Source organism: Macaca fascicularis, chromosome 9, assembly GCF_037993035.2.
Source record: "Macaca fascicularis isolate 582-1 chromosome 9, T2T-MFA8v1.1".
Taxonomy (NCBI): domain Eukaryota; kingdom Metazoa; phylum Chordata; class Mammalia; order Primates; family Cercopithecidae; genus Macaca; species Macaca fascicularis.
This window is the reverse complement of record NC_088383.1, coordinates 104,828,438-104,855,453: the sequence shown is the minus strand read 5'-3', so window position 1 is coordinate 104,855,453 and position 27,016 is coordinate 104,828,438. Positions and strand designations below refer to the sequence as shown.

The following is a 27,016-nucleotide window of genomic DNA, read 5'->3' as shown; positions in this document are numbered from 1 at the left end:
AAATATTTTGCTAAATAAGTCACATACTAGTCAGTGTTTTAACTTGTTAGCTGGTGCACTTGCCTCTTCTAGTTTAAGCAGGCGATTTTCCATTTTGTTGCAGGTCTTTTTATATATTTCTGGCTTTCTCTGAATATAGAATCCTTCATCTTCTAAAATACGTGGCATCATATCTTTTGGCAGTTTGTGCTGGTTGACCACTTAATAACAATAAAACTTAGATATTACTTTAAAGTCCAAAATATTAAATGGATATTGACCAAATAAGTAGTACAAACGACTATAATTACACCCTACTACTAAAGTCTAGCAGAAAGCCTCTCTCTTTCTCTTTCTCTCTCTACATATATATATATATATATATATATTTTTTTTTTTTTCAATGAAGAATGAGTTCTCTTAATCAGTTCCCTTAATTCAGGGAAGTCATGAAAAACAAATATAGAAAAGTTACTATAATTTTAGATCAGTACTTTTTATTTATCCAGCATACAGAAAAGCTATTATTCCATAACATAATTCATTAATGACTTGAATATTTTACTGGAAAAGAATGTTACCTGGAGAACTACTTGGTACAAAAATATTTGCCTTCTGTTTTTTTATTTGTTCTTGATCATCTTCATAGTCAGCAGCTTTTACTTTGAGTAAATCTGTCAAAATGAATTCTTTCATAAACTCTTCATCTTCACTCTCAGCAACATTTTGTAAATTAACACCAAGTGAAAAGCATTTGGGATAACTATCTTTTACTGGTCTCTGTTGAATACCAAAAAGGAAAATAAGTTTACATGCTTGTCTCCAGTGATTAATATGCATATAAATGAAATGTACTGGAAACTTACTGTGAATTGTGTGTCTGATCCTGCCACCCACAGACCAAGTTCTAGCTGAACTTGTGTTACAATGAAATTTCACTGAACTTAGAACTCATTTAAGGTATAGTATTATAAAATATGATTTTTCTATAGCCCATCTTTGTAATTCTTCACTGAAAGACTACTGAAATAGCCCTTCCTCCCCTATGGAAAATGTTCTGAGATACTGAACTGTAATATTTCAACTACTGAGAATACAATGTAGGGCAGGGTCCAAATATATCAGACCATGTGACCCTAAATCCCTTTTTTCCTTATCATTCAGAAAACAGTACCACCTAAAGTGCTGTCGAGTAGGCATGCTTTTTTCTACAAGGTATTCATGAAAAAAAAACGAAAGAAGAAAGAAAAGATTCAGCATAGAAGTGTAGCAGAGTGATTATAGTGAAATTCTGATATATGATATATATAAAGGTTATAAACAATTTGAACATAGATGTGGAAACAGATACATTACTAAATATTAAAATGAATATATCATACTCATAAATTTAATATGAGTCTATTCATGAAAGCAAAATCATTATTTTGGATGATTTTATCTAATTTGAAATATACACATACTGAACAACAGAGACAGTGTGTGAGTCAGACAAAAATCCCTCGATTCTCAAAAGCAAACATTTAGGGTAAATAATAAAATTTAACAAGTTAATCACAGAATTCCTTTGAATAGAGAATCCTACATGGCCTTGATCAATACTGACAAAGTTAAATAAGTAATGTCATTAAACGTCAACTAGGTTCATATAAAATCATATAATCATACCCTCCCTCCTATATCCCTGCCATGAAATCAGGATATTTTATATCCAGAAATCTTTGTGATATCCTTTTCAGAATTCAAATAAAGTATGCCAATATCTAGGAGCAAGGTTTGGGGGATCTCCACATGGGGGTTCTCTTTGAAGATTTCAGTCACAGACTACAAAGGCCTCTTTGCTCCAACTGGAGCTCTCATAACCAAGCTTCCTTTAAAACACCCCTTGTGTGGGCCAGGGCTTTCCACCTGCCTTCAGAGCTAAGGTCTGCCCTGATGGTAGACCATGTCGGGCTGTCATCTTGGACTCTAGCCTAGTTATGACTCTGCAGGTCTGTTTTTTATGAGCCCTACCCAATCTATCTATATTTTTAGCTTGAGACAAGCTGTGATCTCGACCAATACAAGTCCTACCTGCTCAACTGTTTCTCACTTAGTCTGAGTCCATCTGCTATCCCAGATCACTTTCTTGGTCTTCACTCTGCAGCTGACAGCAGAGCAATGTGTGTGCTGTTGGCTATTGTGTGATAGGGAGAATGGGGTCAGAAGATATACGTCTAGATGGATACAAGTGAGTTTTGTGCTGTACAAAAGGGGTAGTGTCCCTGCCCCTTCTCACAGGAACATGCCTTGTTAACTGTGGTGTGACAAGCAGAACCTTCTGAAAGTAACCCCAGGCTTCACTCTGGGTTGCCCAGATGAGATATGTGGAACCAGGGCTCCCCTTTCTCCCAGCAGGAAGGGACCACACTCAAACTCAGCCTCTTACAAAAAGAACAGCATTCTCCTTTCTGTGATGGGGACAGTAGTCACTAGCTGCAGGGCAGACGGCTTTTCCAAACAACTCCTCTAAACAGCTCACATCTAAACCTTGACTTCCTCATGCCCAAGAAGCCCATTTGCCCCACTCTTTAATCCTACTGACCTAATATGCTTGCCCTACAAGAAGGAAAAGTGGCCACCGCCACAGCACCTAGCCCTGGCATACTCTGCCGGGTTGGAGGATCAGAGACAGGGCCTGCTTGTTTTTCCAGAAAAGCCTATCCCTTACCCCAAACTGTGGGAGGCAGGGAAGTCAGATGACTGATTAAGAGCACAGGAATGTTTGATACCCATTTAATCAATATTCATTCAAATATTCATTGTGTGCCTAATATATTCCAGGAAGAAAATAAACAAATAGACAAAGAACTATATATTAAGTGGTGATAAGTGTTATGAAGAAAAATAAAGCAAGGTAAGAGGATAGAGAATGCTAGACTGGGTAGGTTGGGAGTAGTATTTTAGTTAGGGTTGTCAGGCATAGCATCTTTAATAATACGTCATTTGAACAGAAATCCAAAGTTTGTGGGGGACACAGCTTAAGGAGAAGGAAAGAGCTTTCTAGGCAGACACCTCAGTACAAAGGCCCTGAGGCAGGAGCTTGCGGTAAATGAGAAACAGGAAGGAAGGCAATGTGGCTGGTGTCAGACGACAGAGGGGAGAGTAGTGAAAAATAAAAGTCAGAGAGGTTTAGTACCTGACCAGATCATGTAGATTTTGAAGGCCCCTGTAAGGACTTTCACTGTGAGTGAGGTAGGAAACCATTAGAAGGTTTAAGCAAAAAAAAAAAAAAAAAAAAAAAAAAAGTATGTCTTAGATTTTAACAGGGTCACTCTGATGACTATATGATATGAAAAATGGACTACAGGGACAATAGTGAATACAGATGGAGACAGTGGCAATGATTCTGATAAGAGGCTATGGTGAAGTACCAGAGAGGCTGGTGAAAAGTGGGTCTGATTCAGGAATACTTTGAAGGCAGAACAAACAGGGTTTGTGAGAAATTGGATTTGAAGCATGTGAGTAAAAGGAAATCTGAGGATGAGACCAAGGTTCAACCAAGCAACTCGAAAAATGGAATTGCCATTGACTACTGTGATTCTGTTTATATAAAACTGTGTGGCCAGGTGTGGTGGCTCACGCCTGTAATCCCAACACTTTGGGAGGCCGAGGTGGGTGGATCACCTGAGATCAGGAGTTTGAGACCAGCCTGGCCAACACAGCGAAACCCCATCTCTACTAAAAATGCAAAAATTAGCCAGGTGTGGTGGCACACTCCTGTAATCCCAGCTACTTGGGAGGCTGAGGCAGGAGAATCGCTTGAAGCTAGGCACTCCAGCCTGGGTGACAGACTAAGACTCTGTCTCAAAACAAAACAAAACAAAACAAACAAAAAAAACCTCTGGTGGCTGGCAAGATGGCGGAATAGGAACAGCTCTGGTCTGCAACTCCCAGTAAGACCAACACAGAAGGCCAGTGATTTCTGCATTTCCAACTGAGGTACCTGGCTCATCTCACTGGGACTTGTTAAGACGGTGCAGCCCACAGAGGGTGAGCAGAAGCAGGGTGGGGCATTGCCTCACCCAGGAAGCATAAGGGGTCAGAGAACTCCCTCCCCTAGCCAAGGGAAGCTGTGAAGGACTGTGCAATGAGGAATGGGCCCAGATACTACACTTTTTCCCATGGTCTTCTCAACCTGCAGACCAGGAGATTCCCTCAGGGGCCTACGCCACCAGGGCCCTGGGGTTCTTTTTTTTTTAAGTTCTAGGGTACATGTGCACAATGTGCAGGTTTGTTACATATGTATACATGTGCCATGTTGGTGTGCTGCACCCATTAACTCATCATTTACATTAGGTATATCTCCTAATGCTATCCCTCCCCACTCCCCCAACCCCACAACAGGCCCCGGTGTGTGATGTTCCCCATCCTGTGTCCAAGTGTTCTCATTGTTCAATTCCCACCTATGAGTGAGAACATGCAGTGTTTGGTTTCTTGTCCTTGGGACAGTTTGCTGAGAATGATGGTTTCCAGCTTCATAGATATCCCTACAAAGGACATGAACTCATCCTTTTTTATGGCTGCATAGTATTCCATGGTGTATATGTGCCACATTTTCTTAATCTAGTCTATCATTGATGGACATTTGGGTTGATTCCAAGTCTTTGCTATTGTGAATAGTGCTGCAATAAACATACGTGTGCATGTGTCTTTATAGCAGCCTGATTTATAATCCTTTGGGTATATACCCAGTAATTGGATGGCTGGGTCAAATGGTATTTCTAGTTCTACATCTTTGAGGAATTGCCACACTGTCTTCCACAATGGTTCAAGTAGTTTACAGTCCAACCAACAGTGTAAAAGTGCTCCTATTTCTCCACATCCTCTCCAGCACCTGTTATTTCCTGAATTTTTAATGATCACCATTCTAACTGGTGTGAGATGGTATCTCATTGTGGTTTTGATTTGCATTCTCTGATGGCCAGTGATGATGAGCATTTTTTCATGTGTCTGTTGGCTGCATAAATGTCTTCTTTTGAGAAGTGTCTGTTTATATCCTTTGCCCACATTTTGACGGGGTTGTTTATTTTTTTCTTGTAAATTTGATTGAGTTCTTTGTAGATTCTGGATATTAGCCCTTTGTTAGATGAGTAGATTGCATAGATTGCAAAAATTTTCTCCCATTCTGTAGGCTGCCTGTTCACTCTGATGGTAGTTTCTTTTCCTGTGCAGAAGCTCTTTAGTTTAATTAGATCCCATTTGTCAGTTTTGGCTTTTGTTGCCATTGCTTTTGGTGTTTTAGACATGAAGCCGTTGCCCATGCCTATGTCATGAATGGTATTGCCTAGGTTTTCTTCTAGGGTTTTCATGGTTTTAGGTCTAACATTTAAGTCTTCAATCCATCTCGAATTAATTTTTGTATAAGGTGTAAGGAGGGGATCCATTTTCACTTTTCTCCGTATGGCTAGCCAGTTTTCCCAGTACCATATATTAAATAGGGAATCATTTCCCCATTGCTTATTTTTGTCAGGTTTGTCAAAGATCAGATGGTTGTAGATGTGTAGTATTATTTCTGAGGGCTCTGTTCTGTTCCATTGTTCTATATCTCTGTTTTGGTACCAGAACCATGTTGTTTTGATTACTGTAGCCTTGTAGTATACTTTGAAGTCAGGTAGCGTGATGCCTCCAGCTTTGTTCTTTTGGCTTAAGATTGTCTTGGCAATGTGGGCTCTTTTTTGGTTCCATATGAACTTTAAAGTAGGTTTTTCCAATTCTGTGAAGGAAGTCATTGGTAGCTTGATGGGGATGGCATTGAATCCATAAATTACCTTAGGCAGTACGGCCATTTTCATGATATTGATTCTTCCTATCCATAAGCATGGAATGTTCTTCCATTTGTTTGTGTTCTCTGTTATTTCGTTGAGCAGCGGTTTGTAGTTCTCCTTGAAGAGGTCCTTCACATCCCTTGTAAGTTGGATTCCTAGGTATTTTCTTCTCTTTGAAGCAGTTGTGAATGGGAGTTCACTCATGATTTGGCTCTCTGTCTGTCTGTTATTGGTGTATAAGAATGCTTTGATTTCTGCACATTGATTTTGTATCCTGAGACTTCGCTGAAGTTGCTTTCAGCTTAAGGAGATTTTGGGCTGAGACGATGGGGTTTTCTGAATATACAGTCATGTCATCTGCAAGCAGGGACAATTTGACTTCCTCATTTCCTTACTGAATACCCTTTATTCTTTTTCCTGCATGATTTCCCTGGCCAGAACTTCCAACACTAAGTTGAATAGGAGTGGTGAGAGAGGGCATCCCTGTCTTGTGCCAGTTTTCAAAGGGAATGTTTCCAGTTTTTGCCCATTCAGTATGATATTGGCTGTGGGCTTGTCATAAATGGCTCTTATTATTTTGAGACACGTCCCATCAATACCTAATTTATTGAGAGTTTTTAGCATGAAGGGCTGTTGAATTTTGTCAAAGGCCTTTGCTGCATCTATTGAGATTATCATGTGGTTTTTGTCATTGGTTCTGTTTACGTGATGGATTATGTTTATTGGGATTTGTATGTTGAACCAGCCTTGCATACCAGGGATGAAGCCCACTTGATCATGGTGGATAAGCTTTTTGATGTGGTGCTGGATTTGGTGTGCCAGTATTTTATTGAGGATTTTTGCATCGATGTTCATCAGGGATATTGGTCTAAAATTCTCTTTTTTTGTGTGTGTCTCTGCCAGGCTTTGGTATCAGGATGATGCTGGCCTCATAAAATGAGTTAGGGAGGATTCCCTCTTTTTGTATTGATTGGAATACTTTCAGAAGGAATGGTACCAGCTCTTCTTCATACCTATGGTAGAATTTGGCAGTGAATTCGTCCAGTCCTGGACTTTTTTGGTTGGTAGGTTTTTAATTATTGCTTCAATTTCAGAGCCTGTTATTGGTCTATTCAGGGATTCAACTTCCTCCTGGTTTAGTCTTGGGAGGGTGTATGTGTCCAGGAATTTATCCATTTCTTCTAGATTTTCTAGTTTATTTGCATAGAAGTGTTTATAGTATTCTCTGATGGTAGTTTGTATCTCTGTGGGATCGGTGGTGATATCCCCTTTGTCATTTTTTATTGCGTCTATTTGATTCTTCTCTCTTTTCTTCTTTATGAGTCTTGCTAGCAGTCTATCAATTTTGTTGATCTTTTCAAAAAACCAGTTCCTGGAGTCATTGATTTTTTGAAGGGTTTTTTTGTCTCTATCTCCTTTAGTTCTGCTCTGATCTTAGTTATTACTTGCCTTCTGCTAGCTTTTGAACTTGTTTGCTCTTGCTTCTTTTGTTCTTTTAATTGTGATGTTAGGGTGTTAATTTTAGATCTTTTGTGCTTTCTCTTGTGGGCATTTAGTACTCTAAATTTCCCTCTACACACTGCTTTAAATGTGTCCGAGCTTCTGGTATGTTGTGTCTTTGTTGTCATTGGTTTCAAAGAACATCTTTATTTCCGACTTCATTTCGTTATTTACCCAATAGTCATTCAGGAGCAGGTTGTTCAGTTTCCATATAGTTGAGCGGTTTTGAGTGGGTTTCTTAATCCTGAGTTCTAGTTTGGTTGCACTGTGGTCTGAGAGACAGTTTGTTGTAATTTCTGTTTTTACATTTGCTGAGGAGTGCTTTACTTCCAACTATGTGATCAATTTTAGAATAAGTGTGAGGGCCCTGGGTTTCAACAAAAACTGGGCGGCTGTTTGGGCAAACACTGAGCTAGCTGCAGGAGGTTTTTTTTTTTTTCTTTTCATACCCCAGTGGTGCCTGGAACGCCAGCAAGACAGAACCATTCACTCCCCTGGAAAGGGGGCTGAAGCCAGGGAGCCATGCAGTCAAGCTTCACAGATCTCATCCTGACAGAGCCCAGCAAGCTAAGATCAACTGGCTTGACATTCTCACTGCCAGCACAGCAGTCTGAAGTCAACCTGGGACACTGAAGCTTGGTGAGGAAAGGGGCGCCTGCCATTACTGATGCTTGAGTAGGTGGGTTTTTCCCTTACAGTGTAAATAAAGCCACGGGGAAGTTCAAACTGAGCGGAGCCCACTGCAGCTTGGCAAAGCTGCTGTAGCCAAACTGCCTCTCTAGACTCCTCCTCTCTGGTCAGGGCATCTCTGAAAGAAAGGCAGTAGCCCCGGTCAGGGGGTTTTATAGATAAAACTCCCATCTCCTGGGACAGAGCACCTGGGGCAGCTGTGGGCACAGCTTCAGCAGACTTAAACATTCCTGCCTGCCAGTCCTGAAGACAGCAGCAGATCTCCCAGCACAGTGCACAAGCTCTGCTAAGGGACAGACTCCCTCCTCAAGTGGTTCCCTGACGGCTGTGTCTCCTGACTGGGAGACACCTCCCAGCAGGGGTCGAGAGACACCTCATCCAGGAGAGCTCCGGATGGCATGGCATCTGGTGGGTGCCCCTCTGGGATGAAGCTTCCAGAGGAAGGAATAGGTAGCAATCTTTGCTGTTCTGTAGCCTCCGCTGGTGATACCCAGGCAATCAGGGTCTGGAGTGGACCTACAGCAAACTCCAGCAGACCTGCAGCAGAGGGGTCTCTTACAAGGAGAACTAACAAACAGAAAGGAATAGCATCAACATCAACAAAAAGGACATCCACACAGAAACCCCGTCCAAAGGTCACCAACATCAAAGACCAAAGGTAGATAAATCCATGAAGATGAGGAAAAAAACAGCAGAAAAAGGTGGAAAATTTCAAAAACCAGAATGCCTCTTTTCCTCCAAAGGATCACAACTCCTCACCAGCAAGGGAACAAAACTGGACAGAGAATAAGTTTGATGAATTGATAGAAGTAGGCTTCAGAAGGTGGGTAATAACAAACTCCTCTGAGCTAAAGGCGCATGTTCTAATCCAATGCAAGGAAGCTAAGAACCTTGAAAAAAAGTTAGAGGAATTGCTAACTAGAACAACCAGTTTAAAGAAGAACATAAATGACCTGATGGAGCTGAAAAACACAGCACGAGAACTTCATGAAGCATACAAAAGTACCAATAGCTGAATCGATCAAGCAGAAGAAAGGATACCAGAGATTGAAGGTCAACTTAATGAAATAAAGCATGAAGACAAGATTAGAGAAAAAAGAATGAAAAGAAATAAACAAAGCTTCCAAGAAATATGGGACTATGTGATAAGACCAAACCAACATTTGATTGGTGTACCTGAAAGTGACGAGGAGAATGGAACTAAGTTGGAAAACACTCTTCAGGATATTATCCAAGAGAACTTCTCCAACTTAGCAAGACAGGCCAACATTCAAATTCAGGAAATACAGAGAATACCACCAAGATACTCCTCGAGAAGAGCAACCCCAAGGCACAAAATCGTCAGATTCACCAAGGTTGAAATGAAGGAAAAAATGTTAAGGGCAGCCAGAGAGAAAGGTCAGGTTACCCACAAAGGGAAGCCTATCAGACTAACAGTGGATCTCTATGCAGAAACCCTACAAGCCAGAAAAGAGTGGGGGCCAATATTCAACATTCTTAAAAGAATTTTCAACCCAGAATTTCATATCCAGCCAAACTAAAATTCATAAGTGAAGGAGAAATAAAATCCTCTACAGACAAGCAAATGCTGAGAGATTTTGTCACCACAGGCCTGACTTACAAGAGCTCCTGAAAAAAGCACTAAATATGGAAAGGGAAAACCAGTGCCAGCCACTGCAAAAACATACCAAATTGTAAAGACCATTGACACTATGAAGAAACTGCATCAATTAATGTGCAAAATAACCATCTAGCATCATAATGACAGGATCAAATTCACACATAACAATATTAACCTTAAATGTAAATGGGCTAAATGCCCCAATTAAAAGATACAGACTGGCAAATTGGATAATGAGTCAAGACCCATTGGTGTGCTGTATTCAGGAGACCCATCTCACATGCAAAGACACACATAGGCTCAAAATAAAGGGACGGAGGAAGATTTGCCAAGCAAATGGAAAGCAAAAAAAAGCAGGAGTTGCCATCCTAGTCTCTGATAAAACAGACTTTAAACCAACAAAGATGAAAAAAGACAAAGAAGGACATTACATAATGGTAAAGGATCGATGCAACAAGAAGAGTTAACTATCCTAAATATATATATGCATCCAACACTGGGGCACCCAGATTCATAAAGCAAGTCCTTAGAGACCTACAAAGAGACTTAGACTCCCACAGAATAATAGTGGGAGACCTTAACACCTAACTGTCAATATTAGACAGATGAATGAGACAGAAAATTAACAAGGATATTCAGGACTTGAACTCAGCTCTGGACCAAGTGGACCTAACAGACTTCTTCAGAACTCTCCACCCCAAATCAACAGAATATACATTCTTCTCAGCACCACATCACACTTATTCTAAAATTGACAACATAATTGGAAGTAAAACACTCCTCAGCAAATGCAAAAGAATGGAAATCATAACAGTCTCTCAGACCACAGTGCAAATCAAATTAGCACTCAGGATTAAGAAACTCACTCACAACTGCACAACTACATGGAAACTGAACAACCTGCTCCTGAATGACTACTGGGTAAATAACGAAATTAAGGCAGAAATAAAAAGTTATTTGAAACCAAAGAGAACAAAGACACAATGTACCAGAATCTCTGAGACACAGCTAATGCAGTGTTTAGAGGGAAATTTATAGCACAAGATGCCCACAGGAGAAAGCAGGAAAGATCTAAAATTGATACCTTAACATCACAATTAAAAGAACCAGAGAAACATGAGCAAACAAATTCAAAAGCTAGCAGAAGACAAGAAATAACTAAGATCAAAGCAGAACTGAAGAAGATAAGAGACACAAAAAACCCTTCAAAAAATCAATGAATCCAGGAGCTGGTTTTTTGAAAAGATTAACAAAATAGACCACTAGCCAGACTAATAAAGAAGAAAAGAGAAGAGAATCAAATAGATGCAATAAAAATGATGAAGGGGATGTCACCACTGATCCCACAGAAATACAAACTACCATCAGAGAACACTATTAACACCTCTACACAAATAAACTAGAAAATCTAGAAGAAATGGATAAATTCCTGGACACATACACCCTCCCAAGACTAAACCAGGAAGAAGTCGAATCCCTGAATAGACCAACAACAGGTTCTGAAACTGAGGCAATAATTAATAGCCTACCAACCATAAAAAGCCCAGAACCAGAAAGATTCACAGCCGAATTCTACCAGAGGTACAAAGAGGAGCTGGTACCATTCCCTCTGAAACCATTCCAAACAATAGAAAAGGAGGGACTCCTTGCTAACTCATTTTATGAGGTCAGCATCATCCTGATACCAAAACCTGTCAGAGACATAACGAAAAATGAAAATTTCAGGCCAATATCCCTGATGAACATTGATGCAAAAATCCTCAATAAAATATTGGCAAACCAAGTCCAGCACCACATCAAAAATCTTATCCACGATGATCAGTGGGCTTCACCCCTGGGATGCAAGGCTGGTTCAACATATGCAAATCAATAAACATAATCCATCACGTAAACAGAACCAATGACAAAAACCACATGATTATCTCAATAGATGCAGAAAAGACCTTTGATAAAATTCAACACCCTTTCATGCTAAAAACTCCCAATAAACTAGGTATTGATGGAACGTATCTCAAAATAATAAGAGCTATTTATGACAAACCCACAGGCAATATCAAACTAAATGGGCAAAAGCTGGAACCATTCCCTCGGAAAACTGGTGCAAGACAAGGATACCCTCTCTCACCACTCCTATTCAACACAGTATTGGAAGTTCTGGCCAGGGAAATCAGGCAAGAGAAAGAAATAAAGGGTATTAAAATAGGAAGACAGGAAGTCAAATTGTCTGTTCGCAGATGACATGATTGTATATGTAGAAAACCCCATCGTCTCAGCCCAAAACCTCTGTAAACTGATAAGCAACTTCAGCGAAGTCTCAGGATACAAAATCAATGTGCAAAAATCAAAAGCATTCTTATGCACCAATAATAGACAAACAGAGAGCCAAATCACGAGTGAACTCCCATTCACAATTGCTACGGAGAGAAGAAAATACCTACGAATCCAACTTACAAGGGATGTGAAGGACCTCTTCAAGGAGAACTACAAACCGCTGCTCAATGAAATAAAATAGGACACAAACAAATGGAAGAACATTCCATGCTCATGGATAGGAAGAATCATATCGTGAAAATGGCCATACTGCCCAAGGTAATTTATAGATTCAATGCTATCCCCATCAAGCTACCATTGACTTTCTTCACCGAATTAGAAAAAAATACTTTAAATTTCATATGCAACCAAAAAAGGGCCTGTATAGCCAAGACAATACTAAGCAAAAAGAAAAAAGTTGGAGGCATCACGTTACCTGACTTCAAACTATACTACAAGGCTACAGTAACCAAACAGCATGGTACTGGTATGAAAATAGATATATAGACCAATGGAACAGAACAGAGGCCTCAGAAATAACGCTACACATCTACAACCATCTGATCTTTGATAAACCTGACAAAAATAAGCAATGGGGTAAGGATTCCCTATTTAATATATGGTGTTAGGAAACCTGATTAGCCATATGCAGAAAACTGAAACTGGATCCCTTCCTTACACCTTATACAAAAATTAACTCAAGATGGATTAAAGACTTAAATGTAAGATCTAAAACCATAAAAACCCTACAGGAAAACCTAGGCAATAATATTCAGGACATAGGCATGGGCAAAGGATTTATAACTAAAACACGAAAGCAATGGCAACAAAAACCAAAATTGACAAATGGGATCTAATTAAACTAAAGAGCTTCTGCACAGCAAAAGAAACTATCACCAGAGTGAACAGGCAACCTACATAATGGGAGAAAATTTTTGCAATCTATCCATCTGACAAAGGGTTGATATTCAGAATCTACAAATAACTTAAACAAATTTACAAGACAAAAACAACCCCATCAAAAAGTGGGCAAAGGATATGAACAGACACTTCTCAAAAGAAGACATTATGCAGCCAGCAAACATATGAAAAAAAAGCTCACCATCACTGGTCATTAGAGAAACGCAAATTAAACCCACAATGAGATACCATCTCACACCAGTTAGAATGGTGATCATTAAAAAGTCAGGAAACAACAGATGCTGGAGAGCATAGAGAGAAATAGGAACGCTTTTACACTGTTGGTGGGAGTGTCTTCTACCATTGTGGAAGACACTGCGGCAATTCCCCAAGGTTCTAGAACCAGAAATACCATTATTGACTAAGCAATCTCATTACTGGGTATATACCCAAAGGATTACAAATCATTCTACTATAAAGACACATGCACATGTTTATGTTTACTGCAGCACTGTTCACAATAGCAAAGACTTGGACAACCCAAATACCCATCAATGATAGACCGAATAAAAAAAAAATGTGGCACATATACACCATGGAATACTATGGAGACATAAAAAAGGAGGAGTTCATGTCCTTTGCAGGGACCTGGATGAAGCTGGAAACCATCATTCTCAGGAAACTAACACAGGAACAGAAAACCAAACATCGCATGTTCTCACTCATAAGTGGGAGCTGAACAATGAGAACACATGGACACAGGGAGGGCAATATCACACACTGGGGCCTGTCAGGGGGTGGGGGATTAGGGGAGGGATAGCATTAGAAGAATACCTAATGGAGATGATGGGTTGATGGGTGCAAGCAAATCACCATGGCATGTGTATACCGATGTAACAAACCTGCACGTTCACCACAAGTATCCCAGAACTTAAAGTATAGTAGTAATAAAAACTGTGTGTGTGCATGTACAGGGCTAAGCATAGAGAAAAGTATGAAAAAAATGATAATAGTGACTATCTTAGGTTAGTGGGATTTCAGGTGATTTTTATTTTCTTCCTGTGGCTTTCTGCATTACGTTTTTATACTGTGTATGTTTTACTTGTTCAAAATTTTAAAATAGTTTTTTTTTAATTGTGCAAAAAACAATAACAAAATTAGAATGAAAGAACTGGAGCAGAATGCAAAGAAAGGTGACTGGAAGGGACTGGGAGGTGGAAGTAGAAAGGCAAATGGGGGTCCCAGAGGGACTTGACAGGGGACCTGAGCGATCTGGAGGGCCCAAGAGGTGGCAAGAGACATTATGTAGAACTACTGGGAATAGGAGGTACTGGGTAGCAGGGGGCTCAAGAAGACTGTGGGGAGACTGGAAGGTACAGAGGGATAGAAGAAAGTGTCCAGGAACAACAGCAGATAGGGAGACAAGTCAAGAGGAGATGGGGAAGACCAGTGAGGCTAAGTAGGACTGGAGGAAAGGGCAACCCCAGAGAAACAGGGAGACTACACAGTCTGAGGGGGACTGAGAGAGACTGACTAGAAGAGGCCTTGGGATTGGATTAGCTTTTGAGCTGACAGCCTAGACTTTCCAGCTCTATCAAGGCTTAACCCTCTTTGCCTGATTTTCGTCACCTGTAAAGATAAGCATAAGGCCTGCCTCAGAGTTAAGATGAGGATTGAATGCTACAATCCACGTTAAAAACTTAGTAATCACTGAGCATTCAGAGCGCACTCAATAAATGCTAGGTTTTATTATTATGAACAGCTTCTCAATTCAAAAAGAAGAGGCATGATAATAAAACTTCATCTCCCATCCAAGTATTTCATTCTGCGCTTTTAATAAGGAATCATTTTTTCCTGAGAGTGAGATGGTGGGAGGGAAGAGAATAAATCCAACCTGCTCTGAAGACTTGCCCAAAGCTGAACCTTCTTCACCACTCAGAATGAAAAATGAAAGACTTTCATCCAATGAGACTTCGGTCTGTGGAGACAACTATGATAAACCAGTATTTAGTGCTGAAATAAATGCTTTTTCTGCTTATAAGTAAAGGAAATACTTTTCTGTAATAGGGTAAACATAATTGTTACCTCGCTAGCGAACAGGGAGCACCAAGGCAGATAATATCAAGGTATATTTAGCTTTGAGTCTGTTTGGTTCATGAATTTTTTATTTTTGTTCTGTTTCTAATGTTCTGGTAACTGCAAGAAAAGCCAGAATATAGAGCCAAAATCTTCATCTTCCCAAACTATCTCCTCACTCTAGTCTGGGAGGAAAGAGTTTGACCAAAATGCTGGCTCCAGTGGAGCTTTCTTTTTTCTCCTTGTTTTTAGTGCTGTCCTGTTAAGGTGTGCGCGTGTGTGCACGTGCGCACACACATACACACACACACACACAGACTGCCACCTCAGCCCACAATCTTTCATGGAGTTAGAAGCAATTGAAAGTCTGAAAAGTGGTATATTCTTAGTTGTAAACCCACTGATAAAGAAGCTCTCATTTTTCACTCTTGTAAAGTCTGACTCTTTGAATTGATAAATCACATCACTTCTTTCTCACACACATATATTAAAATGAACTGTTTTAAGGAAGGCTTGGGAAAGCAATCAATTCTATAATAAAAAGTAAAACTCATAGTTTCTAGGAATCAAATAATTTAAAATATGTAAACTATAAAATTATAAGATACAATTTTATGTAAGATATAATTTTATAAAGTATAAAATTATAAGATTTTATCTTATAAGATAAAAGCTTATCTTTATATTCTGTTTGTACCTACAATGTAGGCATGACATTAACTTAAAAGTTATTCACCTTGTAACAGTGCTGCTTATATGAACTGTCAGTATATACTTTTACCCCCCATCATCTCTGCATATCTCAAAATCGCTTGCTTAAATCTGCTTCCTGAGCAGATACCCCTGTGTGGTAACTGGGATTGTGTTTCTTAGAAGTCAATTTCTCTTCCTTTTAATCCCTTTTCCTGATACTCAATGGATTGACCTTGACAAACTTTTTAACTCTTTATAGTTTTTACTATTCGTAGTGAAATTAAATCCAATTCAGGCATGTTTTAATTCATGTGTTAAGTGAATAACATGCACATAAACATCACTTTTTAGTCTGCTTTTACCTTTACATTTAATTAAAATAATTTTTATTAAGTACCTAAGAGGGGCTCTGTGGAGGAGCCAAAGAAAAATTAAAAAAAAAAAAAAGTTTGCATTTTAAAATGTGCAGTTATATACTCTAGGTGCTTGTGGCAGAAACTATTACTTGCTCTTTACAGTCTTTTCTCCCATCTCTAATAGTGGAACCTAGACACTTCTTCCACATTCATTTGGTGGAAGTGATATGTGCAGTTTGCTGGTCTTGTCCCCTAAAAGATCAACCTAAAATCCTTTGGTTCTTTCTTTCCCCCTTCCCTTTCGCTAGCAAATGGAAAACTAGAGCTTTGCCATTGGACTCACAGATGGAAACCACATACTGGAGATGGCAAAACTTTCCTATCAGCCCCGATTACTGACTTGTTATGTTAGAGAAAAAGGTAACTTCTATCTTAATGAAAACACTTTACTTTGAATCTTTTTGTTACAGCTACTTAGCTTGTACTCTAAATAATATAACTCTCTAAAAATATGAGTTGTTTTGTCATTTCAAGTTCCAAATATGTGATTACACATTGACTTTTCAAATATTGATTACACATTACAAATCTGTAAGTTGGATATCACCTATAACATTGTGAAAATAATTAATTGGGAGGCCATTAGACGGAAGCAGCTCTAGGGCCCTGAGTTCCTATGTAAGCAAACCAAAACCCAACTCAGTGTGAATGGCGCTATCCAACGAAAATGAAACTTTAGTTTTACCAATCAGAAACTGCCAACTAATCTCTAACGAGGAACTTTAAGGCTACTGCTCCATTCTAGTCAATCAATGTTTTCTTTGCCTTACTTCCGCATGCACCGTTTAAAAGCTTTCCCTGCATGCCCCTTCGGTGGAGCCCTAACCATCTGCAGACTGGCACTCCTCAATTCATGAATTGTTGTCTGTTCAAATAAACTCTTTAAAATGTTAATGTTCCTAAGTTTATCTTTTAACAATATTTTATTATAATTTTTTTTAGGATAAAAAGTAATGTCAAGTAAGAATAGAGCGTGATTGCAAATGGGCAATCACTGATAAAGAGGAATCTTTTTTGGGTGATAAAAATTAAACTGTGGTATTGATTAAACAATTCTGTAAATTTACTAGAAATCATTGAGTCACACACTTCAAATGGGTGAAGTTTTGCTATGTAAACTCTATTTCCATAAAGCTGTTTTAAAAAGTAAAAACAGAGAAAAGTTATTCACCTTGGACCTTTGATATATTTTGCTCTCAACGAGCTGCTCCATTGAAGATTTTTCACCTTTATTAATCTGAAACACAACAGAAATAAATCTTTTCAGAAATAGACATAATGGTGCTCATAAGTCTTTTATCCAAAATTTATAAATTTCAATACTTTGCAATGCTTTTCTTTTAAAAAGTATGGTATGTGTATATGAAATACCAGTAAACATACTGAAATATCATTTATAATTACTATGACCAAATCACCTAGCTCTTCCTGGCTTTAGGTTTGACATTATAAGGATGTTATGAGACAAAAGGAAAATATATATATAGGAAGCCTTTAGGAATTAAGGAGCTATATTAACACAGAATTTCAGCTCTCTTTTGACAAAGAAAATTTTACTGTGCTAAATGTCTCATTTACATAGTAAATTTGAAAACAGGAAATTTTAAAAAGCATTACCTTAGAAATTTTTAGCTTTTCTCTCACTTTGCCTCTCATTGTCTTTACTACATTTTGATTTTCTTCTGCATCTAAATCTATCAGGAAACCAACATAATAAAGAGTTTATGACACTTTATTATAATTAAACAACAATAGCAGCAAAAGTATTTATTAAATTCTTTAATTGCATGCATTTCTAAGCCTCATGACAATTATGAAAACTAGGTTATTGTCTTACAAGAGCTTAGACTCTAAGACCAATAGATGTCCTTTCCCCTTTTCCATCTGGAATAAATACCTTCACCCATTCAGCACTGATTTTTGTTTTTCTTTGTGACAACTTTTCTATCCTCTGTCACTTTCTTTTTAAACTTTTTTTTTTTTTTTGGAGACAGAGTTTTGCTCTTGTCACCCAGGCCGGAGTGCCATGGCACCATCTTGGCTCGCTGCAACCTCCCACTCCCGGGTTCAAGCAATTCTCCTGCCTCAGCCTCCCGAGTAGCTGGGATTACAGGCATGCGCCACCGCACCCGGCTAACTTTCTTTTTTGTATTTTTAGTAGAGATGGGGTTTCGCCATGTTGGCCAGGATGGTTTTAAACTCCTGACCTCAGGTGATCCACCCACCTCAGCCTCCCAAAGTGCTGGGATTACAGGCATGAGCCACGGCACTCAGCCCTCTGTTTTAAATTTTTAATTATTGTGGGTACATAGTAGGTCTCTGTCACCTTCTTTTGTTGCTTCCTCAGCTACTGGCCAGAGCCCATCTTTGGCCAAAAACAAAACAAAACAAAACAAAAACAAAGCTCAGATTTTAAAAATCTGTGAGACATCTCTGTGGAGTATACTAATACACAAATATCAAAGCCTGGTTACTTCAATTTTATTAAACCGAAAAGAGAGGAATCTAAAAAAGAAGAGCGATAAGTCTCTGGATACCCATTTTAATTATGTTAGTTTTGTAAAATCATTACAAAATTCTCACCCCTGCTTTTTCCAACTATTAGAGAAAAGGAAAGTTTTATAGGGTATAAAGAAGGCTTATGCCTGCAATCTCAGCATTTTGGGAGGCCGAGGCAGGAGGATTGCTTCAGGCCAGGAATTTGAGACCAGCTTGGGCAACATAGCAAGACTCTGTCTCTACAAAAAAAAATTGAGGGGCAAGGTACAGTGGCTCACGCCTGTAATCCCAGCACTTTGGGAGGCCGAGGTGGGCAGATCACCTGAGGTCAGGAGTTTGAGACCAGACTGACCAACATGGAGAAACTCCATCTCTACTAAAAATACAAAATTAGCTGGGCATGGTGGCACATGCCTGTAATCCCAGCTACTCGGGAGGCTGAGGCAGGAGAACCACTTGAACCCAGGAGGCGGAGATTGCGGTGAGCCAAGATCGCGCCATTGCACTCCAGTCTGAGCAACAAGAGCAAAACTCCATCTCAAAAAAAAAAAAAAAAAAAAAAAATTAACATACATGCCTGTAGTCCCAGCTACTTGAGAGGCTGAGGTGGGACCATCGCTTGAGCCCAGAAGTCTAAGGCCGCAGTGAGCTATGACTGCACTACTGCACTCCAGCCTTAGGCAGCAGAGCAAGGCTCTGTTTCTTAAAAAAAAAAAAAAAAAAAAAAAGTCTGAAGCCCTTGTGTGTACTCCAAGTCATGTGTTATTTTCTGCTCCTTCACTGGATGGAATAAAAGAGATCATGCAAGATCATGCAATACCCTAGGTACAGTAAAAAATTAAGGATCTATTGATCACTTTGCCTTGCTTTTTACTTTTTCTATTCTCTGCCTTTGAGTGCTTAAAGGTTACAGAGAAGTTTGTAGAAATAAAGGGTAAGCATAAAGCTAAATAACTAACTATAGGTCATGAGAATCTCCATGTTTAACCACAGTATTTCTTGGTAAAATTTAAAAATGACTAGTTGGTTTTGTTTATACTCTATTCCCATAACTTAGAATGGCAGATGGCATATAATACATGCTCAATAAATATTTGCTTGGTGAATGAACCAGAGCTCAACCATTATTTATGTATTTTTCTCCCTGAGATTTGAAGTTTGCTGAAGCAGGTTCTGCACCTATGTATCTTTGTGGTCTAAAACAGTCTCACCGCCAGTGGAATCTCTCCACGTGTGCAGTGACAAAAAGAAAATTAAATTCAGCTTTATTACATCCATTGACTTTTCTATGTATTTCCTTATGCCCATCTTGTTTTATTTAGGACATTTAATTTCTCTTTAAACTGATTCCTTAGGAAATTGTGTTCCCAGCTGAAACCCTGGCACAGGATTAATCATTTACATCTTTTAAAAATAAAAATGAAGAGTATCAGAGTTATGGTATACTTATTGAGAACCTTTTTGGAGATGCTTGTCTGTAATTTCTTCAGCTGTAACATTATCCATCTCTTCTGACATCTGCAAAAAAAGCAGGGAGGGTTAAACTTGCATCTTGTTTTGTCATTGAACATCTTTTATTATTATTATTATTATTATACTTTAAGTTCTAGGGTACATGTGCACAACACGCAGGTTTGTCACATAGGTATACATGTGCCATGTTGGTTTGCTGCACCCATCAACTCATCATTTACATTAGGTATTTCTCCCAATGCTATCCCTCCCCCAGCCCCCAACCCTCCAACAGGCGTGTGATATGCCCCGCCCTGTGTCTATGTGTTCTCATTATCATTATGTATTCTCATATCTTTTCAAATATTCATCAGTCCTTTGAACATCGTCTCCTTTAAAATACCAGTTCACATATTTTTGCTTGCTTTCTTAAATTTCACCTTTTTATCAATTTGTATGAGCTCTTTATATACGGTGAAATTATTCTCTCTTAGGAGGTAAAGCAAGATGGCTGAATAGAATCCTCCAGCAATCATCTGCACTGCAGGAACAACAAATTGAACAACTATCCACATAAGAAGCACCTTCATAAGACCCAAAAATCAGGTGAGCAATCATAGTGCCTAGTTTTAACATCACATCAAGGAAAGAGGTACTGAAGAGAGTAGGAAAGACGATCTTGAATTGCCTATACCACGTCTCTCTCATCGTCAGGCAGTGTGGCAGGAAGAGAGAATCTATGCACTTGTGGAGAAGGACAGCAAAGTGATTGGGGGACTTTGCATTGGAATTCCCTGCTCCCCTAACATAGCGGAAAGCAACACAGGGCAGAATTTGGCCAGTGCCCACAGAGGGAGCATTTAGACAAGCCCTAGCCAGAGGGGAATTGTCCATCCCAGCAGTCAGAACCTGACTTCCAGCTAGGCCCACCATCATTGGCTAAAGCACTCTGGGGTCCTAATGAATTTGAAAGGCAGTCTAGTCCACAAGGACCGCAATTCCCCGGCAAGTCCTGGTACTGTGCAGGGCTCACAGCCAGTGGATTCAGGGTGCACAAGATCCAGTGAGACACCAGCTGGGGTGGCCAAGGGAGTGCTTGCATCATCCCTCCCCCAACTTCAGGCAGTACAGCTCACAGCTCCAGGATAAGAGGGAAGAGCAAAGAGTACTTTGTCTTGCAACTTGGATACCAGCTCAGCCATTGTAAAATAAAGCACCAAGCAGAGTCCTAAAGCCCCCACTCCTGGCACTGTCTCCCAGATAACATTTTTAGACCGACACTGGGCCAGAAGAGAACCCACTGCCCTGAAGGAAAGGTTGCAATCCTGGCAGATTCACCACCTGCTGACTAAAGAACCCTTGGGCCTTGAATAAACATCAGTGGTAGCCAGTCTGTAGTCACCATGACCTTGGGCAAGACCCAGTATTGTGTTGGCTTCAGGTGTGACCCAGCACATTTCCACCTGTGGTGGCCACAGTGAGAGACACCTTCTGCTCGAGAAAAGGAGGAGGAAGAGTAAACATGACTTTGTCTTGCAACTTGGTGATATGGTTAGGCTTTGTGTCCCCACCCAAATCTCATCTTGAATTGTAATCCCCAGGTGCTGAGGGAGAGACCTAGTGGGAGGTGATTGGATCATGGGGGTGGTTTCCCCCACGTTGTTCTCATAATAGTGAATGAGTTTTCACAAGATCAGATGGTTTTGCAAGTGTCTGGTGTTTCCCCTGCTTGCATTTCTCTCTCCTGCCACCATGTGAAGGTCTTTGCTTCCCCTTCACCTTCCACCATGATTCTAAGTTTCCTGAGGCCTTCCCAAGCATGCGGAACTGTGAGTCAATTAAACCTCTTTCCTTTATAAATTACATTTTAAAGGGTAGTATTGTTATAGCAGTGTGAGAATGGACTAATAATACACTTGGGTATCCAGCTCAGCCACAGTCAAATAAAGTGTACCAAGCAGACTCCTAAAGTCCCTGATTCTAGACCTTAGCCCTTGGAGGGCATTTCTAGACCCATCCTGGGCCAGAAAGGAACCTGCAGCTCTGATGGGAGAGAACCAGGCTTGGTAGGACTCACCAACTGCTGACTAAAAACCCCTTGGGCCTTGAATAAACATCAGTGGTAGTCAGGGTATAGTCACCACTGGCCTGGGGCAGTGGTGCCCATGAGCAGACAGCCCTTCTGCTTGAGGAAAGAAAGGGGAAAAGCAGAGAGGACTTAGTCTTGCAATCTGGGTACCAGTTCAGCCCCAGTAAAATAAAGCACCAAACAAATTCCTAAAACCCCTGACCCCAGGCCCTCGCCCTTCAATGGCATTTCTAAACCCACCCTAGGCCAGAAGGGAACTGCTTCACTGAAGGGGAAGACCTAGTCCTGGCAGGATTCATCATTTTCTCACTAAATAGTCCTTGGGGCTTGAATAAACATCAAGACTCTCAGGACTCTCACCAATAGGCCTTGGGTGAGACCTACATTTCACCTGTAAAACAGGTGAAAAAACACATTTCACCTGTAAAAACACATAAACACTGAAAAGGATGATAAAAGATATTCCATGCAAATGGAAACCAAAAAAGATCAGGAATAGCTATAATTATATTAGATAAAATAAATTTCAAGACAAAAACAAAGAAGGTCATGATATAAAAGGGATCAATTCATCAAGATGTAACAATTGTAAATACATGTGCTCCCAACACTGAAGCACCCAGATATATAAAACAAATATTATTAGAGCTAAACAGAGAGATAGACAACCAATACAGCAATAGTTGGAGATTTCAACATCCCACTTTCAACACTGAAAAGATCATCCAGACAGAAAATCAACCAAAAAATTATCTAAAGATAATTTTTTATCTAAACTAAAGACCAAATGGACCTAATAGTTTAGACTTTATCTAAACTAAAGACCAAATGGACCTAATAGATATTTACAGAACGTTTCATCCAACGGCTGAAGAATACACATTCTTCTCTTCACCACATAGATCATTCTCAAGAATGGGCCATATGTTAGGCTACAAAACAGATCTTTAAAAATTCAAAACTTTTGAAATCATATCAAGTATCTTCTCTGACTACAATGGAATAAAATCAAAAGTCAATAACAAGAGGAACTTTGGAAACTATACAAACAATATGCCTCTGAATGACCAGTGGCTCAATGAAGAAATTAAGAAAATTCCTTGAAACAAATGAAAATTGAAACATAACATACCAAGACCTATGGGATACAGCAAAAGCAGTACTAAGAGAAAAGTTTACAGCAATAAGTGTCTATGTCAAAAAATTTTTAAAAAGAAAAAAAATTCAAATAAACAACCTAAAGATGCATCTTAAAAAACTAGAAAAGCAAGAGCAAATCAAACCCAAAATTCATAGAAGAAATAGTAAAAACAAGAGCAGGAAATAAATCACATTAAAATAAAAAAATAGAAAATACCAATGAAACAAAAAGCTGTTTTTTTGAAAAGTTAAACAAAATTGACAAACCATTAGCCAGACCCACTAAGATAAAGAGAGAGAAAACCCAAATAAATAAAATCAGAGATGAAAAAGGAGACATTACAACTGATACTGCAGAAATTTAAAGGATCCATTAGAGGCCATTATGAGAAATTATATGCCAGTAAATTTAAAAACCCAGAAGAAATGAATAAACTCCTAGACACATACAACCTACCAAGATTGAACCATGAAGAAATCCAAAACTTGAATAGACCAATAAGAAGTAGCAAGATCAAAGCCATAATAAAAAGTCTCCAAGCAAAGAAAAGCCTGGGACCTGATGGCTTCACTGCTAAATTTTGGCAAATATTTAAAGAACTAATATCAATCCTACTCAAACTGTTCCAAAAAATAGAGGACAAGGGAATACTTCCAAACTCATTCTACAAGTATTACCCTGATACTAAAACCAGACAAAGTGACATCAAAAAAAGAAAAGTACAGGCCAATGTATCTGATGAACATTGATGCAAAAATTCTCAACAAAATACTAGCAAGCCGAATTCAACATCATATTAAAGAGATCATTCATTATGACCAAATGGGATTCATCACAGGGATGCAAGGGTGGTTAAACATACACAATTCAAACAATATGATACACCATATCAACAGAATGAGAGACAAAAATCATACGATTATTTCAATTTATGCTGAAAAAGCATTTGATAAAATTCAACATCACTTCATGAAAAAAATCTTCAAAAACTGGGTATATAAGAAATATACCCCAACACACTAAAAGTCATATGTGACAGACCCACAGCTAGTGTTATACCAAACAGGGAAAAACTGAAAGCCTGTCCTCTAAGATCTGGAATAAAACAAGCATGCCTAATTTCCCCACTGTTGTTCGACATGTACTAAAAGTCCTAGCTAGAGCAATCAGACGAGAGAAATAAAGGGCATCCAAATTGGAAAGAAAGAACTCAAGTTTTCCTTGTTTGGAGATTATATAATTATGTATTTAGAAAAACATAAAGATTTCACCAAAAAAAACTATTAAATATGATGAACAAATTCAGCAAAGTTGCAGGATAGAAAATCGATATACAAAAGTCATTAGCGTTTCTGTATGCCAACAGCAAACAATCTGAAAAAGAAATCTAGAAAATAATCCCACTTACAATAGTTACAAATCAAATTAAATACCTAGGAATTAACTTAATCAAAGAAGTAAAAGATGTCCACAATGAGAACTATAAAATGCAAGAAACTGAAGAGGATACACAAAAAATGGAAAGATATTTCATGTTCATGGATTGGAAGAATCAATACTGTTAAAATGTCCATTCTATTCAAAACAATCTACATATTTAATCCAGTCCCTATCAAAATACCAAGAACGTTCTTCACAAAAATAGAAAAAGTAATCCTAAAATTTGTAGGAAACCTAAAGAGACTCAGAATAGCCAGAGCTATCCTGAGCAGGAAAACACAAGACTCAAGAAATCACATTACCTGACTGTAGTCCATTCTCACGCTGTTATAAAGAAATACCTGAGACCGGGTAATTTATAAAGGAAAGAAGTTTAATTGACTCACAGTTCTGCATTGCTGGGGAGGCCTCAGGAAACTTCCAATCATGGCAGAAGGCAAAGGAGAAGTAGGCACCTTCTTCACAGGGCAGCAGCACAGAGTGAGTGCAAGCGGGGCAATGCCAAACGCCTATAAAACCATCAGATCTTGTGAGGCTCACTCACTCACTCTAACAAGAACAGCATGGGGGAAACCACTCCCATGATCCAATTACCTCCACGTGGTCCCCCCATTGACACATGGGGATTATGGGGATTATAATTCAAGATGAGATTTTGGATGGGGACACAGCCAAACCATATCACTGACTTCGAATTGTACTACAAAGCTATACTAAAAGCCAAACCATACCACTGACTTCAAATTGTGCTACAGAGCTATACTAAACAAAACAGCATGGCACTGACATTAAAACACACACACACACACACACACACACACACACAGATCAATGGAACAGAATAAAGAAATCAAAAATAAATCTACGCATCTACAGTGAAATCATTTTCAACAAGGTGCCAAAAAAACACATTGGGAAAAGACAGTCTCTTCAATAAATGGGGCTGGGAAATCTGGATATCCATATGCAGAAGAATGAAAATAGACCCCTCTCTCTCACCATATATAAAAATCAAATCAAAATGAATTAAAGACTTAAATCTAAGATCTGAAAGTAGGAAACTACTAAAAGAAAAATTGGCGAAACTTTCCAGGACATTGGTCTGGGCAAAGATTTCTTAAGTAATACCCCAAAAGCACAGGCAATCAAAGTAAAAAAATGGACAAATGGGATCACATCAAGTTAAAAAGCTTCTGCAAAGTAAAGGAAACAATCAATAAAGAAACAGCCCTCAGAATGGGAGAAAATATATGCAAACTATGTATCTGATAACGGATTAATAACCAAAATATACAAGGAGCTCAAACAACTCAATAGGAAAATATCTAATAATCTGATTTTAAAATGGGCAAAAGATCTACATAGATATTTCTCAAAAGAAGACATACAAATGGCAAACAGGTATATGAAAAGATGCTCAACATCATTGACCATTAGAGAAATGCAAACCAAAACTACAATGAGACATCATCTCACTCTCTTAAAATGGCTTTTAACCAAAAGACAGGCAATAATGAATGCTGGCAAAAGCATTGAGAAAGGGCAACCCTAACACCCTGTTGGTGGGAATGTGAATTAGTACAGCCACTATGGAGAACAGTATGGGGTTCCTCAAAAAACTGAAGATATAACTACCATATGATCCAGCAATTCCACCACTGGGTATATACTCAAAAGAAAGAAAATCAGTATATTGAAGACATATCTGCACTCCCATGTTTGTTGCAGCACTGTTCACGAGAGCCAACATTTGGAAGCAACCTAAGTGTCCACCAACAGATAAATGGATAAAGAAAATGTGGTATATATATGCAATGGAGTACTATTCTGCCATAAAAAAGAATGAGATCCTGTCACTTGCAACAACTTGGATGGAACTGGAGGTCATTATGTTATGTGAAATAAGTCAGGCACAGAGAGAAAAACTTTGCATGTTCTCACTCATTTGTGAGAACTGAAAATTAAAACAATTGAACTCATGGAAATAGAGGGTATAATGATGGTTTCCAGAGACTGGGAAGAGTATTGGGTAGGAGGCAGGGAATGGGGAAGGGTAATAGGTACAATGCAATGAATACGATCTAGTATTTTACAGCATGAAAGGGTGGCTATGGTCAACAATAATTTATAGTACATTTTAGAATAACTGAAAGAGTACAATTGGAATATTTATAACACAAAGAAATGATAAATGCTTGAGGCAATGGATAACCCACTTACTCTGATGTGATTATTACACATGTATAAAAATATCTCATGTACCTATATATATATATACACACACACACACACTACGTATCCATAAAAGTTAAAAATTTCCAAAAAGGAATTGCTCTCTGGAATATTAAAAAATGGCCTTTTAATGAGAAAATCCAAGAGTTAGTTCTTAGTGTTCATGTATTG

At 38.9% G+C, this 27,016-nt stretch overlaps 1 protein-coding gene across 1 annotated transcript in view; it reads right to left on the bottom strand.

Annotated features, from left to right (window-relative positions):
* Positions 1-25,117, bottom strand: part of CC2D2B (coiled-coil and C2 domain containing 2B) — a 120,637-nt gene extending 95,520 nt beyond the window's left edge. Inside the window, 7 exon segments of the mRNA XM_065520131.2 lie at positions 64-200; positions 561-759; positions 14,702-14,797; positions 17,164-17,229; positions 17,610-17,686; positions 19,949-20,009; positions 25,000-25,117. Coding sequence (XP_065376203.1) covers positions 64-200; positions 561-759; positions 14,702-14,797; positions 17,164-17,229; positions 17,610-17,686; positions 19,949-20,009; positions 25,000-25,041 — 678 coding nt within the window. The 5' untranslated portion in view covers positions 25,042-25,117.
* Between the last annotated feature and the right edge of the window lie 1,899 nt (positions 25,118-27,016).